This window comes from Sycon ciliatum, chromosome 4 (genome assembly GCF_964019385.1).
Source record: "Sycon ciliatum chromosome 4, ocSycCili1.1, whole genome shotgun sequence".
Lineage (NCBI taxonomy): Eukaryota > Metazoa > Porifera > Calcarea > Leucosolenida > Sycettidae > Sycon > Sycon ciliatum.
This window is the reverse complement of record NC_088646.1, coordinates 41,794,038-41,814,871: the sequence shown is the minus strand read 5'-3', so window position 1 is coordinate 41,814,871 and position 20,834 is coordinate 41,794,038. Positions and strand designations below refer to the sequence as shown.

Sequence of the window (20,834 nt, the reverse complement as noted above, 5' to 3'; positions counted from 1 at the left end):
GAAAAGTTCTTGAGATGAAGAGCAGAGAGAAGAGCAGAGAGACAGACTGGAAAGAAGTTCTACAGAAGATATGAGAGAGAGAAGAAACGTGAGAGAATAGACAGAACGAAAATAGCAAAGACAAAGTCCACAACGAATTCAAACAATGTCGATCTTGTTCACAAGTCAACCATCAGGCAGGAACACCATCCTTCTTATGACGTACCACCACCACCACCACCACCAGGCAGACCGTTATGAGAACAAGTGCTGCCAATAGCACTGCACCACCAATGCCAATGTACAGACCAACCATGCTGGCTTTTGGGTAACATCAGTTCCGCTCGGCGAGGAACTGACCACCGATGGCATACCGTCTGACGATGAAGAAGCTATATAAGGAAAACAGTGACACACAGCAGCGTGTAAATAAGCGATGAGGTGATAACTGTTTCAGAATTACGAACAAGAGATGAATCGACACGTGTAACGGCTTTACCGTACATGGAAGAAAAATGAATCAAGCAAGTTAACTTAGGCTGTGACGGACAATCAAAAAATCAGTGCATCACAGCCTAAGTTTACTTGCATGATTGGTTTGTTCTTCCATGTACAGTAAAGCAATCACACACACGCACGCACGCGCACGCACGCACGCGCACGCACGCTCGCGCGCGCGCGCCCGCCCGCGCGCGCACGCACGCACGCACACACACACACACACACCGTGACATGCGAATTCAGCTCGTCCTTTTGTTCGCAATTCTGCGCCAGCAGCGTTGTCACTAAACCTGTCACACTGACACATGGTCACATGATCACTTGCTTAGAAAGTTCCAATACCGGAGTATTTATATGTCACACATGCCAGTAGCTAGCTTGCATTACACATCACATTGCACATCACATTACACATCACGTGGATGTGGTCAGGAGAACAACCACCTGATAGCAACACCACGTAGGAGGGGATTGTAGGTGGTATTCAAACATTGCCTGTAATGACATTTTCCACACGGTTTCGCGCACTATTTGGTGCGCAAGCTACCGGATTTACGAACATTTCCGGATCAGAACAAAGTGGGCTGGAATTACCGGCGCATACCGCCACATCTCCCACCATCATGCCTTCGGGAGCTTCTCTTTTCAGACATTGCATTTAGACAGCTGGAGCGGTGCAACAGCCAATAGTGCCACCACATACACCCCCCCCCCCCCCCCCCCCCTCCGCTCCCTCTCCGCTTTCAGGACATTCTCCTTTGCATCACCGCTGCACACTAGCTGTGTGTATTTGAATTAACCCAGACCTTAGCCGAATTCGAGGGAGTCTCCGTCAACAGCTTATGAAGAAGAAGCCAAAAAGATAGTAAAAAACAGAAAATGATAGAAAAGACACGGGGTGATAGCAATTTAACCCAGCGCTCTACGACAAGGCTTCTCCCAGTAGAATGAATCGTAACACCTGCCGAGCTGCCTGTCAGCCTATATGTGAGTGAGTATATGGGCAATACTGGCTCTGTTACACGTCACCATGGAAACGCAATTTGAATATCTACCAGCTGGTATTGTCCTTCAACGCTCATTGCCGCCAAACACCTTCTTCACAGGCGGTAGCCATAACAGTTAGTATGCTACGCATTTACAATTAACATTCACGTGCTCTGTGACTGCCTTGTATTCACGGTTACTTCCCTGTGTTCATTGTAAGTGCATGTACATGCATATTGTACTGTACATACATTCTGACTGCAGTGTCTATTATACTGTACATACATTCTGACTGCAGTGTCTATTGTACTGTACATACATTCTGACTACAGTGTCTATTGTACTGTACATACATTCTGACTACAGTGTCTATTATACTGTACATACATTCTGACTACAGTGTCTATTGTACTGTACATACATTCTGACTGCAGTGTCTATTGTACTGTACATACATTCTGACTACAGTGTCTATTATACTGTACATACATTCTGACTACAGTGTCTATTGTACTGTACATACATTCTGACTACAGTGTCTATTGTACTGTACATACATTCTGACTGCAGTGTCTATTGTACTGTACATACATTCTGACTACAGTGTCTATTATACTGTACATACATTCTGACTGCAGTGTCTATTGTACTGTACATACATTCTGACTGCAGTGTCTATTGTACTGTACATACATTCTGACTGCAGTGTCTATTATACTGTACATACATTCTGACTACAGTGTCTATTGTACTGTACATACATTCTGACTACAGTGTCTATTGTACTGTACATACATTCTTTTTTTTTTTTTTTTTTTGAAAGTTAAAATAGAATTTTATTCAAGTACAAAACATTGGGAAACTCCAAGAAATTCCACGTAAAACGGACGGAATTCAGTTTTCAATGGCCGATGCCTACACCAGCACCATCCTGCGTCGACAGGCCTGTCAGGCGCCTTCTAGACCCGCGTAGCCGGAGGTCGACTGCATGGATCACTGCAAATTGGCTGCGAACTCGCACCCAAGCCATGATGATAGAAAATGGCTTGTCCCACTTGAGGGCGAGGCGACCAGCAAGTCGCTTCTGATAGCTGGCGTATTCGCGATGTAGCACCCCATCCGTGGAACAAACCAGTGGTGTGAACGACCCACGGAGGTCCTCGGAGGCCTGACGATACTTCTTTTTCTTCGCGTTAGCAGCGCGGTTGGAAGTAGCTTCCCAGGATGAATGGGAGTAACTGGGTGCGTTGGCATCAATGATGCGATTATCAAAAAACGCCACCCTGTTATCCTCCCACACACCCCGGGCAAGCCAATCTGCCCGAAGAGCAGGCTGCCCCGTCCGATCACCCTCCGGCACCATGATCGGCTCGACGACAACACCACCGAATGCCATATCAGCTAGCTTTGCATCGCTATCACGCAGATCATTGTGGCCTCGCTTGATAAGTCCACCTTTCGGGCAGTCAAGGCCATGCTGGAGAGAGAAAGGCTTCCCGCAACCATCACATTGCGCTGGCAGGGCAAGCGGCTGCCGACCATAGCGGATGGCAAGTTGATCGCGGAATTCTGTACTCGACAGATCATATCCCTCGCGCTTCAGGGGCAACACCGTAAGCCATCCGGAGGCATTTCCCCGTACGATGCGGGAGAGGGTGCGCTCCTCAAGCTGTGGCAGGTCACTGAGAATTGATTGGCTGATTTCAGCGGAAATCACATCTCGTTCCCTGCTGATTTGGCTTGTGATGCGGCGACAGTGAGCGCTGTGGTCATTTACGTTTACGGGGTTACCAGATTGGATTGAGTTGCGCAGGATGTCAGTAGCGTTTCTCGAATTCTGGTAAGCCTGGGGTGCTGTGTGGACAGGATCGGCCAAAGCCAAGCCACCATACTTGACTGGCAGGGTGAGGAGCTGGTGTTCCCGAGGAAGAACCTCCCGCCCAAGGATGGCTGGGGCAAATTGCTCCAGGATGACGTCTCGAAGCGGAGCAAACTCCTCCTCAAGACCCTGGACAACACGCTGCAGGTATGACCACTCACATGAGAGCGAGCGATTCAACGCACAATACGCCGACTGGGGGTATTTCCTGGCAGCAGCGGCAAGGCAATTGACACTGCTCACCCACGTCTCCACTCTCTCCTTGACAAACGATCTCACTCCGTCAGGTTCACCGATACAGCCTCCTAGGAAACGGGCGGATGTAGCTACTTGGATGTTCAGATCCCCAAAGATATCATTAGCTTGCTGAACGAGATCCGGGGAAACAATAATGATACTCTTTGTCGGCTCAACTTGGTAGCCGAAAGCTTCACCCTGATCGATAAGGCGGTCTAGCCACTACATACATTCTGACTACAGTGTCTATTGTACTATACATACATTCTGACTACAGTGTCTATTGTACTGTACATACATTCTGACTGCAGTGTCTATTGTACTGTACATACATTCTGACTACAGTGTCTATTGTACTGTACATACATTCTGACTACAGTGTCTATTATACTGTACATACATTCTGACTGCAGTGTCTATTATACTGTACATACATTCTGACTGCAGTGTCTATTGTACTGTACATACATTCTGACTACAGTGTCTATTGTACTGTACATACATTCTGACTGCAGTGTCTATTGTACTGTACATACATTCTGACTGCAGTGTCTATTGTACTGTACATACATTCTGACTGCAGTGTCTATTGTACTGTACATACATTCTGACTACAGTGTCTATTGTACTGTACATACATTCTGACTACAGTGTCTATTGTACTGTACATACATTCTGACTGCAGTGTCTATTGTACTGTACATACATTCTGACTACAGTGTCTATTGTACTGTACATACATTCTGACTACAGTGTCTATTGTACTGTACATGCACTCTCGGACTACACTGCTACTTCTGCAGAGGCGTTCTGACAGCAATAAATCTACTCCAAGTGTTGTATATGTACTCCGAGTGCTGTATATGTATCCCAGAGAGCCATATCTCTTGTATACACATTGTGCCCTCCGTAAATACACCATGTCTGTTGTAAATATATCGCATCCTCTCTGTTATTACATCACATGTGTGATATGCACCTGTCTCACATTCATTGGTACTGGGATATGTAGAGAAGTACGGTAGACAGAAAGGCATATTAGCTAAACATAAACACACTGAATACTTACCATTGTTACCAGGCATGCTGGACATCGGAGGTACAGTGGTAGTTGGTCTTGGGTAAACTGTGTATAGAACAGGTATACTAAGTAGTGTAGAGTTGTGTGGAGACAGGGCAAACTCGTACAGGCCATCCTTGAACGGGACTGACTCATTGAACACACTGTAACTACAGGTGTCTGACTGGTTTGTACTAGGAATGTTAACGCACTCAACTTTGTACGGCCGAAACCAAACACTTAAGTTGACCAGGTAGTTACGAAGATGGGCTGAGGGCAGAAGTATATCACTTGTACCGGCATTCACGATGAAGAATTGGGAGTGATTCTTGGCCAGCTCTGCAGCAACAGTGTCAGCTGTAGTGCGAGAGAAAGAGAGACAGAGAGAGAGAGAGAGAGAGAGAGAGAGAGAGAGAGAGAGAGAGAGAGAGAGAGAGAGGGGTTGGCTGTGAGGGGGTTAGTTATTCAACATGGTTGGACAGAAGATTTGTTAACTCTCTGCACTATTTGTTGCTTGCATCGAGAGTCCTTGGGAATCACACAATTGCGTCGATGGGTGAAGTAGAATAGTTCTCCTCTTTCACCACAAGTAAAATGATACCATAATACACAACTATTCATTGCTTTGGATTATAGATTTGAATCTGTACGTCGGGTTCTTCGTTTGACACTTTGCTTACCGTTCTGTTCTTCTATCTATACTCTGCATTTTCCACGCCTGCTCTGCTCCTTTTTCTCTTGCTAGTACCATGTTTCCTTTTCTCTGACTCGCTGATTGTCAATTTGTCTAGTTTCAAATTATTTCATCGTCTGCCAGATCGCAGAGATAGTTTCCTGCATCATAGCTAACTGTTACTTTTCGAACACATTTTTGCATAGGCATTTTCACGAGTTATGTTGACTTCATACCCTATTAGGTATACACCATAATTGCGTGTATGCACACTGCTTCTGCCTTATTTGCCGTATTTGCATGCTGCGCTTGTTGTTTGTTTATTTAGAGTCGAAGAACAAACAGGCAAATTTGCCTAATTACGTGATATCGACTAAAAAGAAGAATAAAGTATAAAGGCCAGTGAAGGTGATTGTTGTAATCCTGACTTTACTCCGGTCAGAGATAAACAAATTTAAACAGAGAACACAACACATAGTTGCAATGGATCCAAGCTTATATTATCATGAGCCTTAAAGGCTTAGCTAGAGTGGTTGAAGGATGATTAGAATGAAGAGAATCAAGCGCTTAGAATCACTTCTAGAAGCGGGACAATAGAAGCGCGACAATAGTAGCGCAATAATAATGAAAAGCAAAAAGGACAAAGGAACTACAAGTTACACTATAATGTCCACTAACACCACCAGTTACTAAACAATCAGCTCATGCAATAACATTGCACGACACTGACCGACGGTACTGACGTTCTACAACTAACTGTCTAACAGCTCTAGCACATCTTGGATGCGCACTCCAACAGCCTTCCAACTTGGAAGGTTCTAAGTTATAGAAATAACATAAGGAGGGGAAGGTGAGCGCAACCAAGATAAGCATGAGCTGTAATAGCGGGACAATAGTAGCGGGACAATAGTATTGTACCGCGCATGCGAACATCATTATTTTACACAGTATGGTAAGAGAAGCTTAGTGATCCAGAAGCTCTGTTGGTAAAATTATGTGTCAGAATCTCAAGTACGCCTGCTCAGAATTCAGTTCGTCGTCAGAATGTAGCAGAATGTAGCAGAATGTAGCAGAATGTAGCATACAATGTAGCATACAATGTAGCATACAATGTAGCATACAATGTAGCATACAATGTAGCATGCAATGTAGCATACAATGTAGCATACAATGTAGCATACAATGTAGCATGCAATGTAGCATACAATGTAGCATACAATGTAGCATGCAATGTAGCATACAATGTAGCATGCAATGTAGCATACAATGTAGCATGCAATGTAGCATGCAATGTAGCATACAATGTAGCATGCAATGTAGCATACAATGTAGCATGCAATGTAGCATGCAATGTAGCATGCAATGTAGCATACAATGTAGCATACAATGTAGCATACAATGTAGCATACAATGTAGCATGCAATGTAGCATGCAATGTAGCATGCAATGTAGCATACAATGTAGCATACAATGTAGCATACAATGTAGCATACAATGTAGCATGCAATGTAGCATACAATGTAGCATGCAATGTAGCATGCAATGTAGCATGCAATGTAGCATACAATGTAGCATACAATGTAGCATACAATGTAGCATACAATGTAGCATGCAATGTAGCATGCAATGTAGCATGCAATGTAGCATGCAATGTAGCATACAATGTAGCATACAATGTAGCATACAATGTAGCATGCAATGTAGCATACAATGTAGCATACAATGTAGCATGCAATGTAGCATACAATGTAGCATGCAATGTAGCATGCAATGTAGCATGCAATGTAGCATGCAATGTAGCATGCAATGTAGCATGCAGTAACTTCGAAATAATTTATGTACGAAAAGCATTTCATGTGAACGAAGAAGTTTTCTAGATTAGAGCATTACGGAGGAATATGTAAGCAGCTGCAGATGGACAAGGCATTCAGAGCACTGCTAGACTGAAAGCATTTTCCATTTGTTGAATACTACAAGACTTACTGGAACTAGAAGGCAAGCAATAATTGTTGTGGTCGTAAAATATGTGTGAAACTATTTCTATTGGCAAATTTACAACAGTGATAATACTGAATAGAGCTCTTGCTGCACAGGTTAGCATCCCCAAGCTTCCTGGCCGAAGCCACATTGACCGCGCCGCGTGTGTACTCACACACACACACACACACACACACACACACACACACACACACACACACACACACACACACACACATGACGTCAGCCGGGCTTCTCCATGCTCCTTTCCTCGTCCCCGCCGGTTCTGTTGTGAGTTCCGGTTTTTCTTCTGGTGTTAATTAGCTCTCCCAAGATTGAGTTCGATTGTTGATTTCTCTATATCCTTATCTGCCCAATTCATTTGCAAGTACCAGTCCTTTTATTTACATTACTGTCAGAGTCTGTCGTTGTGAGTGTTGTGTGTGGAGTACATGTAACCGTTATACCTTCTTCTGCCTTCCTATCACTTCACACCTTGTACACGCCTATCACTGCACACCTTGTACACGCCTATCACTGCACACCTTGTACACGCCTATCACTGCACACCTTGTACACGCCTATCACTGCACACCTTGTACGCGCCTATCACTTCACACCTTGTACGCGCCTATCACTTCACACCTTGTACACGCCTATCACTGCACACCTTGTACACGCCTATCACTTCACACCTTGTACGCGCCTATCACTGCACACCTTGTACACGCCTATCACTTCACACCTTGTACACGCCTATCACTGCACACCTTGTACGCGCCTTTCAGTTGCACAGCTTGTACGCGCCTTTCAGTTGCACAGCTTGTGCGCGCCTATCAGTTGCACAGCTTGTGCGCGCCTATCAGTTGCACAGCTTGTGCGCGCCTATCAGTTGCTCAGCTTGTGCGCGCCTTTCAGTTGCTCAGCTTGTGCGCGCCTTTCAGTTGCACAGCTTGTGTGTATTTTTGTGTAATTGTTGTGTGTACGTTACACAACACACGGGGCTATAGAAACATACAATATCCTACCTTGCCGTGGAGAAGTGTAGATGATCCGTTCAGCAGATCTGATGGCAAGTCTCCCTTCTGGTAAGGAGAAATTAGCCAGCTGGTGTAGTGTATTCTGTGTGTAGACACTGTGCACCCTCCACTCTGATTTTAACCAGATGAACACTGTGATGTTTGAACTCTGCCCTGCTTGTCCAGTAGAACGAAATAGCTCGACAATTGATTCACCTGTACACAGGGCAGTGCAGCACATTCCACTCAGTCACATGACATGGTGAATATTACATACACATAGTTGTACGTCAGCACCGTTATCAAGCAGACACAAAGCTCCAACATCCTAATTGACGTATTTATGTCTATGACACTGGAGATCTACATGCAGGACCATCCCTGCCCGCACCACTGTCAATATGCAGGACCATTCCTGCCCGCACCACTATCTACGGCTGAAGACAAAGGGCATACATCTTGCTCGTTTGCTTCTGGTCATTCCTGACTACGGGTACATGCAGACCAACACTATCACATAGAGCATGCCAGTATGGTCAAGTACTGCCATCACTTTACATACATCTACGAATGTGCAAGTACTGCCATCACCTACTTTACATACATCTACGGATGTGCAAGTACTGCCATCACTTTACATACATCTACGAATGTGCAAGTACTGCCATCACTTCACATACATCTACGGATGTGCAAGTACTGCCATCACTTTACATACATCTACGGATGTCAGGGGCGTCACAGGGCTGTTTGGAGTGGTACGACCGGGGTGTCCCCCGGAGAAAAAATTCGGATTTTTCGGCCAACAGGGCACGTTTTAGCACTCTACAGCCGCAAAGGAGGGTTCCCCTATAGCATTAGACAACCCACTCCAACTAAAAAAAAACGCTTCTCATGGATTTTTTTGTATTTTCTGCATATCATCATATGATCATGCATAGGTGACCAAGGCAAAAATGAAGCTATTGCCCTCGAAAAAATTGCAAAATCCGAAGTACAGTCCTAGCGCCAGCCGCTGTGCAAAAACGTATGTCATGTCCTGCGAAAGTGTGCCGCGCCGCACGGCCGGCCCGCGGACAGTCGCGAAGTACAGTACGTCATGTAATGAATTATGTTAGTTGCATTTTTTATACAGAGAGAAGAAGATCCTTTTTTTGTTCGTTGGGATTGAAAGATCTGCCAGTGGACTGGAGAGCTACAACACTGGAAGCAGAAGAAAGGGCTTGCGGAATCTTCTCTGTCTTCATGGCAACAGGACTTTAGTTTGCGAGAGGCTTTCGTCCTGTCGTCGCGGACGCAATTCTTGTTGCTGATACCAGAAAATTCGAACGAAACGATCTTATGTCGTTTGGTGGAGCGGGTCGTGTCGGTGAACAGCTGCAGAATGTTCTGCCGCCGTAGAGCAGCAGTCCAAACACTTTTCAACCTCGGAGAATGAAGCGCTTCCCTAATTCGTTGACAAGCACGGCGTTCGCGGGTGTAGATCATGTAATGTATTTTCGCATCAGCTTGCAGTAGATCGTCAGGAGCCAGAGGTAGGTCTACTAGGTAGGTGTCGTTGTGGAAAGAATATGTTGTTGTAGCTGACAAGTAACACGTTAGTTGTAGTGTCTCTTGACCGTGCTGATCGCCATTGTAACATGGTAGATCTTGGACATTTTTAGTTCTGGACCCAGTGATCGCCGCCAGCACTGTTTCCGTCAAGTTCGCAGTGAATGCGTCCGTGAGGAATCCATCATCTGGTTGTCTCTACCCGTGACTCCAACCGCCTATCGCAATGGATAGCCGCCTGGAGTCTTGGGGTGCTAGCTGCTAGGCATCAAGTCTGAACCTAATAATTGTATGCTCCTTGCAATGAAAGTTGTGATGTTTCGTACAAGTCCGAAGATCCTTGAATTTTTTTATTGCTTTTTTGGATGAATTGGGTGGACCATCCTGGACGAAAAGTGGTACGACCATGGTCGTAGTGGTCGTACCGTGTGTGACGCCCCTGGATGTGCAAGTACTGCCATCACTTTACATACATCTACGGATGTGCAAGTACTGCCATCACTTTACATACATCTACGGATGTGCAAGTACTGCCAACACTTTACATACATCTACGGATGTGCAAGTACTGCCATCACTTTACATACATCTACGGATGTGCAAGTACTGCCATCACTTTACATACATCTACGAATGTGCAAGTACTGCCATCACTTTACATACATCTACGGATGTGCAAGTACTGCCATCACTTTACATACATCTACGGATGTGCAAGTACTGCCATCACTTTACATACATCTACGAATGTGCAAGTACTGCCATCACTTTACATACATCTACGGATGTGCAAGTACTGCCATCACTTTACATACATCTACGGATGTGCAAGTACTGCCATCACTTTACATACATCTACGAATGTGCAAGTACTGCCATCACTTTACATACATCTACGGATGTGCAAGTACTGCCATCACTTTACATACATCTACGGATGTGCTAAACCAGCAACAATCAAGAACTGTACAAGACACAGTACTAACTGTAGCAAAGGCGGCAGATCAACACCCAAACAACATGCCCATGCACCGAAAAAAGAAATAATACAGAACCAAACATCGTATTCTGTGTTGTGTGATCTCTGAAGCCCATGTCCAGGCCTTCAAAAAGTCCCATGAAAAGCTCCTCATCGTTCAGCTAGCAGGGATGTCAGTAGGGAACATTATAACTTACACTTGTGTGCGGTTGTGTGGTTGTTGATATACCCACGTTTGCACACACACCGGTCTTCGTTAGGCACTGCCACCAAATTGTCACTGCTATTGCAGTACCCTGTAGCAATGAACACAGAAATACATTACATTGTAACAATGAACACAGAAATACATTACATTGTAACAATGAACACAATGCACTGTCTTTCCACTCTAATGGCTGGCACAGTGGTAACTCAAATTGAGTAGTGCTTGGATTGAATATGTACATGTGTTTTGACGACTAAGATGAGCCATACGAATGCAAAAATGTTGCCTTTAGCCTACTCCGTACGAAGTGCAGATCTTTGGAACAGAACAGCAAAAAGCCATACAGTCATTAGGGTGCCCCTGGGTGGTTTGGCTGATCTTCACACAGGTGCTGTACATGTGGCTGCGCTTGTAGCTCATCATTGTACATGTGGCTGCGCTTGTAGCTCATCATTGTACATGTGACTGCGCGTGTAGCTCTTTGTCGAATATGCTGCTGCATTTGTGTCTGATTGTCGTACCTGCTGCTGCGTTTGTGTTTCTGGGTCGTACATGCTGCTGACCCGTGGTACACCCTGCTGCGCTGTCTTTGAATGCTTGGTACATGCGGCTGCACCGTCTTCTGTCCCCTCCGTACGCACTCGTTCTTGTCTTGTCCCCGTTGTATACGCATTTTCTCATCTTGTCTCCTTTGTATTCGTCCGGTAGCCGTCTTGTCTCCGTCGTATTTGATCGTTTGCCGTCTGTCTCCCTTCCCGTTCGGGACTAGTTGTATCACACACGAGCGCCAATTTCGCCTCCACCGCCCCACATTTTCCCACGTCTTTATAATATATTCCCTTGCCTTGTCTTGTCTCGTCATCTCATGAGAATAAGAACAGAAAACTCTCTCTGTGTACGGAGAATAACTTGGTCTTTGGCTGTGTGGCGTGGTGCGATCACGCTTAAGGAAAAGTTCGTCGGCAGTCTAAGACGACATTCGGCGCCCATAATATATTCCCTTGTCTTGTCTCGTCGTCTCATGAAAGTAAAAAGAGATAATTCTCTCTCTGTAACCGAGAATAACTTGGTCTTTGGCTGTGTGGCGTGACGCGGTTGCGCTAGAGGAGAACAGTTCGTCCCAATCGTTGACGACATTTGGCGCCCAACGTGGGGCTCGAACCCAAGACCCTGAGTTTAAGAGTCTCCTGCTCTACCGACTGAGCTAGCCAATGTTGCGTGTTGAGGAACCTGATCCCTGGTCAAGTAATCACGCAATTAGCATGTAATTCCATGCCTGTGTTCAAGGGCAAGCTGTCAATTATCACGCCAATGTGCATACATAATAGTATGTCGTCTATGCCCAGTTTTACGCTGATAGGCCGACATGCCTATCCCCGCGGTCACGGTGTACAGTAGATGAGTTGTGCAAAATAAATCCTGATACAAGTTCAAATCAAAACTGGGGTAGAGTCAATCAGACTGCCTTGCTCTGTTCATCACTCGGTCAGTACCTTGCTGAAATCCTGAGCAGAACTGGTCACACCAAGAGTACATAAAACCAGAGTGTGCAACTCGGGATGGTTCCTGTGGGAGCGTAAATTCGTGCAGTACGTCATTTCTGACGGCATGGTAACTTAGTAAGCCACAGGTACGGTGAAAAGTTGCGTAACCAGTCACGGTGGTGCAAGTCACTGAGTTTGTCCTAATTTCGGGTTTTTTGATACGGATAGCCTGGTGAATTTACTTGCCAGCGGATGTACGCAACGCACGCAGTCACACAAAAGCACCGAAATCCTAAAACAGGACCTCTAAAATCTTGGTTGATTTCCGAGCTGTGGAACACGAAAATTTGAGCTGTACGCAAATCGCGGCTTGGCTGACCTCATCAGGGTGATGTAGTGCACGAACTGGGCTGTTTCAGATCTGATATGTACAGTCGCACACTCTGATTTATGTACTCTTGGTTGCACATATACAGTCGAGTTTTGTTTGTTTGTTTGTATTCTTTATTTAGAGTGGGAAGTCCAAAACAGGCCCTAGCCTTATAACAATGGTCCCACTAGTGAGGGAATGCTGTATATCTGTGCATAAGAATTAGTGAGTGTAACAGTGTAACAGTGAGTGTAGTGATTGTAGGTTTATTTTATAACTCTTTGCATGCTGGGCACTTTTCACCTGTCCACTGGCATTCAAGTGCATTGAACCAGCTGGTGGAGTTTGTGCGCACAGCATTTCTGGTTACCTTGATGGATTTTCATCATACTGGGCTTGTTGGAAAGATCCGGACCACGGAAGTAAGAGAATCCATACTGGTAGCTCTCAGCTCCATAGGCACATATCAGTGTCACTTCCACGTCCTCTCTAACTACTTCACACGCCTCGGAATGGCACAACAACTCGACCTCACCTTCTTGTTCGTCACCTTACTCAACTTAAACCGGGTTTTCACAATTCAAACTGAGCTGCAAAGATGAGATCTGTTATAGACTGCATTCACTTCGTATTGCCGTCGCTGCATGCTGCTCTCTTGCTGCCTCTTCGTACGATCTTATCTCCTTTCGCTTCGTACAATCTTCTCCATTCGCGCATGTGTACAGTATTCTCTCATCATGGCTGCTGGCCCTTACCTGGTTGCTCTGGGCATGCTCGGGCCATTCTCTTGCTTACCTTCATAATGATAACTACTTCAAAGTACCAACAATAATTACTCCTCGTGTTGCTTGTGACTGTCGTGTGCCACAAGCATGCAGAAACGAAGTGTAAGTTACAACAATTGGCGACGAAAAATGGCTAGTAGTTTCAATCTCCACGAGGGTCAGTCCAATCATCTACCTACGTTCGACTCGTCAGGTACTCATGCGGAGGTTGGCCAACGCTGGAAGAAAGGGTTCCGCAGCTTTGAATACACGGCGGAAGGAATGGGTAGTTCTGACACTAAGCGTTTTGAGATCTCTTTTACTACATTCCGCAGCCCCAACAATTCAAGATTTATTTGACGATCTCACCGATCCTGCAGCAAATCCTCCGGCGGATGACGAGTTCAAGAAAGCGTCACGCATGCTGAGTCACCACTTCAAGGTCGAGCCAAACCCTATCTACGAGCGAGCGACACTTGTTTCAACAGCTCGCCCCCAAAGCCGGTGAGAGTATCAGTCAGTTTGTTGTATGTTTACGGCAACAAGCTAGATTTTGTGATTTTGGTGATGTCACCAATGGTATGATCCGGGACCATGTGGTGGCAACTATGCGAAATGTGGAACTAAAAAAGAAATTGCTTCAAGAATCGAAATTGACATTGGCCACTTGCTTAGAGATTTGTGCAATTTTCGAGTCAACCCAACGTCAAGCATCAGCTATGGGTTCTGAACAAACATTGCCGCCGGTGAACGCCATCGCAAGTAAGGCCTCGTCTGCGTCTGGATCTCGTCCTGGGAGTTCTCCTCATTTTGTGAATCGTTCTAACCCTATGAATCGTTCTTCTGTTTCTGATGATCGAGCGTCGTATTAGCACTTGTGTTATAGGTGTAACCGACCCAATCATCTCGGAAACCACCCTCAATGTCCTGCTCGTGGCAAGAGATGTACCAAATGCAAGAAAGTTGGTCACCTCGTGTCATGCTGTACGTCCCGAGCAACTAACAACATCGACATCGACGTCGAACCTGAGGATACAAGAGAGTCTTTTGCGATTGGTGCTATTGGTGAGTAAGTACAGAAAGACCCACAGATTACCATTGATGTCACCATTAACGATATTCCGTACACGATGGAGGTGGATGCTGGTGCTGGATCTCTATTCTCCCTGAATCTGTTTGGAAAGAGAGGTTTTCCCATTTCTCTTTAGAACAGAGCTCTGCTTCTTTGCATGCTTATGGTGGACATCCCCTAGTCGTTAAGGGAGAGTGTACCGTTTCTGTCTGTCATGAGTCTCATTCGTTCAAAGATCGTATCATTGTCACGGTGCGTAAGAAGAACAACTCTATCCGTCTACTAGTATGTGCTGATTTCAAGGTTACGATAAACAAGCACATAGAACCTAACCAGCACCCAATTCCGAATCCTACCGACCTATTGTCTGAATTGTCTGGGGGATCGGTCTTCTCAAAGCTAGATCGTAGTCAGGCTTATGCTCAGTTACCTTTGGATGAACAAAGCCAGTCTTATTGTGTTATCTGCACGCACAAGAGATTGTTTGCGTTTACTCGATTGCCTTTCGGTGTCAGTTCTGCTCCGTCTATTTTCCAGAAGACCATCGAACAGATCTTAAGTGGCATTCCTGGTGTCGTCCTCTACTTCGACGATATCTTGATTTCCGGCGAGTCACAACAAGATCATGATGACCGTCTCCGTACCGTTCTACAGCGCTTTCAACAAGCAGGCCTTCGTTTGAGCCGCGAGAAATGCGCCGTCTCTCAGCAGCAGGTTAGTTACCTTGGCTTCACTGTTAGTCAGCAAGGCATACAACCCACGAACAATAAGGTTCTTGCAATCATGATGCCCCTAGGCCAACTGATGTTTCTGCTCTATGTTCTTTCCTGAGGTTCGTTAACTTCTTCGGGAGGTTCATCCCCAACTGCTCCACACTGCTAAGCCCTCCCAATTCTCTCATGAAGAAAGATGCTCCATTTGTGTAGTCTGACGATTGTGAAACCGCATTCTGCAAAGTCAAGCAGTTCCTTGCCACCACTCCGGCCATGGCTCACTATGACCCTACGGTCCCACTGGTGCTGGAGTGTGACGTGTCACCTACAGGTATCGGGGGCTGCCCTTGTGCACATCATGCCTGACCAATCTATCCGTCCTATTGTGTATGTGTCACAAGCACTGTCACAAGCCGAGAATCACTACAGTCAAATAGAGCGCGAAGTTCTTGCGATTGTCTTTGCTGTTCGTCGCCTTCACCAGTATCTGTATGGCCGGCGATTCATCCTTCGAACGGATCATAAGCCATTGGTTAAGAGCTTCGGACCACATGAATCCCTCGGCAAGACATCTGCGTCCCGTCTACAGCGCTGGGCCGTAATCTTGGCTGAATATGATTACACGATTGAACACTTGGCTGGCAAAGATAATGTTATTGCCGATTGTCTCTCTCGATTACCATTGCCCCTGGCTGCTTCTGAAGAACGTGCTGTTGTGCATGCAGTATCTAGCCATTCTTTTGATGCATGTGAGTTAATACCCATTCGAAAGTAGTTTGACCCTACCCAGGCTGTATGGGTCCACAACGCCTGGCCGGGCAGTAAGCCCAAGTGGTTGGAAGGTATTGTTGAGAAGCGGCTAGGCCCAATTACCTATCTTGTGTCTGTGTGTGGTATGTTGCACCAAGTCCATATTGATCACCTTCGCGCCCATATGCCTACCTGTCTTGCTGACACTAGCACACCCCCATTGATGATTCTGAATCTAGTACTTGTTTGCCCGCTCCTACTAATCCACCTGCGTCATGTTCTCTGTCTCCGTCTGCTGCTTCTGTGCCTGTTAGCCCGGTTGTACCTGCTCATGCTACACCAGAGGTGTCTCATGCATCTGCCGAAACTACGGCTGAAATGCCTGCTGTGCTTTTCCCTCCAAGTTCAGACACTGTAGCTGACTATGTCGCGGTCCCTGCATTATCTGTTGAGCCTGCTCTCACTTCTGCCTCCCGCTACCCTGCCTCCCACTACCCTGCCTCCCGCTACCCTGCCTCCCGCTACCCTGCCTCCCGCTACCCTGTCACCCGCTACCCTGTCTCCCGCTACCCTGTCTCCCGCTACCCTGCCTCCCGCTACCCTGCCTCCCGCTACCCTGTCTCCCGCTACCCTGTCTCCCGCTACCCTGTCTCCCGCTACCCTGTCTCCCGCTACCCTGTCTCCCGCTACCCTGTCTCCCGCTACCCTGTCTCCCGCTACCCTGTCTCCCGCTACCCTGTCTCCCGCTACCCTGTCTCCCGCTACCCTGTCTCCCGCTACCCTGTCTCCCGCTACAAACCTGTCAGAACTAGACGTGATCCAGACCAGTTGGATTTGTGAGTTGTTTGCCGCTGCAGTGCTCACATTATTATTATTATTATTATTTATTTTGAAACTACAATAGAATTTATACACTTGGAGTGGAACAGCGAGGGTACAAGCATAGTAAGAAAAATAGCACAAACCTAGGAACAATTTGCACAGGTAATAAACTATAGGTGAGGTGAGAAATGATAGGAAATTCAGCAAGTGCAGTGTGACAATGGACATGCATGTGCAAGTGTGTGTGAGTGCGAATTTACTGGAATAGCGTAAGTGCGGTGACATTTTCTTTTTGCTTACAAAGATTTGGATCACGAATACGGATGTAGACTGCTTCTAGAACTTTCAACTGCTTGAAACTACTTATTTATTTTATTTTTATTTATTTTTCTTAAGGGGGAAGGATTGTTATAGACTGCATTTACATGCCGTCGCTGCATGCTGCTCTCTCGCTGCCTCTTCGTACGATATTATCTCCATTCGCGCATGTCTACGGTATTCTCTCATCATGGCTGCTGGGCCTTACCTGGTTGCTCTGGGCATGCTCGGGCCATTCTCTTGCTTACCTTCGTAATGATAACTACCAACAATAATTACTCCTGGTGTTGCTTGTGACTGTCGTGTGCCACAAGCATGCAGTAACGAAGTGTAAGTTACAACAGTGGTGAGAAGGAGAGCTCCGTCATGCGAAATTACGCATCTATGAGCGACATCCACAGAACCTCGGTTGGCTGCCGCTCAGCCCATTCAGGATGGCGATAGTTCTGTAGTTCGTGCTCTGCTGACTCAGTCCGAGACCATGACCACGGTAGACTGTGTTTTGTACCGTGACACGTTGCCATCGCTTGCCCGCCAGTTAGTGGTTCCGGTGGTTTTGCGCCCCCAATTTTTTGGCCGAGGCGCACGCTGGTCAAACATCTGGCCATTTTGGTTCAGACCGCACATTGGCTCGGCTTCGTAAAGTCGCATACTGGCCGGGAATGTCGGTCGATGTCTCGGTGTTCTGTAAATGTTGTACAGTGTGCGAGCGTGGCAAAGATCCGCCTAGGGCTGCAAAAGCCCCGCTCGGCACTGTGCGTGTGGGTGCCCCGTTTGAGGTCATCGCCATGGATATCATGGGACCCCTACCTCTCACTGCTCGTGGTAATAAATATATCCTAGTGGTTTGGGACTATTTTTCTAAATGGGTTGAAATTCTTCCCCTGCAGGACATGAGAGCTGAGACGGTGGCGCACCTTTTGGTAGAACTGGTATTTATGAAGTTTGGTGTCCCTAGCCAGTTGCACTCGGATCAGGGCCCAAATTTTGAGAGCCGTCTTATGTCATGCCTGTGTCAGTTGTTGGGGGGGTGTAAAACTCGCACGACCCCATACCGGCCTCAATCCGATGGCTTGGTAGAGCGGGCCAATCGCACTATTCAGGTGGCTCTTCGGGCGTACGTTGAGGGTGATCAGGCCTCGTGGGACAAACATCTTTCCCTGGTGCAATTTGCCTACAATACAGGGGTCCACCGCTCTACCGGGTTTACTCCCCATTGTGTCCTGTTTGGGAGGGAGGCCCGTCTACCCTTGGACTTGTTCTTACCTCCACCTAATACCCCCGTGGAAGCCCCTTTGCCTGTGTACGTGTCCAATCTTCGGTCGTCTTTGGGTCGGGCTTTTGGCGTTGTACGTGACCGCCTCGGTGTAGCCCACAGAGTGGCTAAGGCAGCGTACGATCGCCGAGCTAAACTGCCCACGGTACAACCTGGGGACTATGTTTGGCTCCATGCTGTTCTGCCCCCTGGGTCCAGCCCTAAGCTGTTCCGCCCCTGGACTGGCCCCTGGCAGGTGGAAGTGGTGAAGGGAGTTGTGTGTGCTATTGTCCGGGTGGGTCCTCCTCCTTCACCCCGACATGCTAAGCACCTGACTGTGCATGAGGATAGGTTGCGGGTGGTGCAGGGTAAGATGGTTGCTCCCCCAGGGGTTCCAGCATGCCTGAAAGACCGGCGGTTGCCTCCATGGGTGGGCCTGCTCTGTTTCTGCCGGCCCCATTTGCTAGGTCGGTCCCAGGGTTGGTTCAGCCCCCGGGTTACCTCCCCCATCTCCGATTGTTGCGCCCCCTGCTGGTGCTCAGGGTTCCCCTCCCTTGGTGGGTAGTCCCCGGATACCCCTGCCCCGAGTCCTCCTGATTCTCCTCGCCTGGATTCCTCTTCCTCGCCGGGTAGTCCATTGGTGACCCCGACGCAAAGCCTTCCGGTTTCTCCCACCCATCCTACTCCGCCCGGGACACCACGTCCTCGGTGGAGGTATGCCCTGCCACCGGGTGGCTATGCTGCCCTTGAGGAGGGTCAGTTAGACCTCTCGTGGCGGGGTTGGTAATGTAAATATTGTATACCATGGATACTCCCAGTTGTTTTTTTCTTCTTCTTTTTTTTTGCTCAGTGTTGCCCTCGCCGACCCGGCCATGGTGTTGGACCTAATCGAGGAGTGGAAGTCGTTTTTCGATTGGCTTCCCGAAGACCTGCGTCCGACTTCCCTTCTGATCGCTCCGTCGCCGGTGATGTCTGCAGCGCCAGTTGTGCCTCGCCGCCGACGGTCTCGCCGCTCTCGCCGGAGGCGCCGGGCCCACCGAGCGGCGCAGCGTCGCGCCGCCCTCGCTGCTCCGTCGCAGGCTGGTAGCGTGCCGGACAGTGCGCCTTCCCCTCCCACTGTGGGGTCGGAACTGGTCTCCCTCGTTGAGGTCCATTGTGTTAACGAATTTGAATAATTTTTCCTCATTCTGTATTTTTTGTTCGTCGTTTCCTTTGGGTGAGTGGTGTCCTAGGTTGGTGCTGTTCTGGAAAAGATCCCTACAAGGATAGGACATAAACAGATGGAGCAGCTCGCCAGCCGGGGTCCTCTTTGAAACTGTTGCTTGCATATTCCTTCATTGTTGCACAGTTTCGCGGGGCTCCCGGCTGGTGTCAACCCTCCTAGCCTACTCGTCACTTGCCCAACGGTCTCGCCTGTGCCTCTTTTGTTTATATATTCGCCTATCCATGTTGTGCATGTTTCATTTCTTTCTTCTTCCTGTCTTCTTCTCCTGTCTGTCTTCTCGTTTTGTTTTTCTTCTTTCCCATCCTCAGGAGAGGATTCTTTTTTTTTATGTGGACGTATGTTGTCCCTGCCCTTTTGGAGGGTTTGTGCCCCTTTGGCACGTGTGTGCTGGGTCCGCGTGGTCGATGTGCGGACCGCGCATGGACTGCGCAGGTTGCGCATTCCTGCATATTATTGTACGCATTCTTGTTGTTTGTTGCCTTCTCCTTGAGACTCTCTTTGGAGTAACGACAATAATCAGTCCTCTGAGTGTCGTGTACGTGTGATGTAAGACTAAGAGAGTAATCGGAAGGGCTATCGTTGAGGCATAAAAAACCCCGACGACACTTCTATTGACGAAATTCTACAGTCAGTGATGTTGTGCAAAGCAGACCATGATATCTGTTTGAGTACACACACAGAGTCAATACTATTGTTTTTTAGGAGTCAGTGAAATGGTTTTTTGTCGTCCCTGAAACGAACATCGTTCATTTGAGGGCAAGTGGTTTCAGCTAAAATCTCAAGTCGACTGACAACGTTCATACATATTAACAAGAGTACATAACATAACAAGAGTTATGTACTCTTGATATTAATTAACATGCTATTTTCGTTGTCCAGCATAGCAAGCTGCGTTCATTTTGGAGGGTGGGGAGGGGGTCAGAGTACAAAATGAACCATATTCGTTTCAAGGATGACTAAAAACTATTACTCTGATCAATGTGATAGAAAACAACTGCTGAGATCGCTGAG

General features: G+C 47.1%; 1 protein-coding gene across 1 annotated transcript in view; it reads right to left on the bottom strand.

Moving 5' to 3' along the window:
* Positions 1-214: 214 nt before the first annotated feature.
* Positions 215-20,834, bottom strand: part of LOC135813578 (uncharacterized) — a 36,499-nt gene continuing 15,879 nt past the window's right edge. The window contains exons 8-11 of the mRNA XM_065326668.1: positions 11,040-11,138; positions 8,322-8,528; positions 4,653-5,000; positions 215-371 (exon numbers count right to left, since the gene is read on the bottom strand). Of these exons, the coding sequence (XP_065182740.1) occupies positions 235-371; positions 4,653-5,000; positions 8,322-8,528; positions 11,040-11,138 (791 nt within the window). The 3' untranslated portion in view covers positions 215-234. The remainder of the gene's footprint in view (positions 372-4,652; positions 5,001-8,321; positions 8,529-11,039; positions 11,139-20,834) is intronic.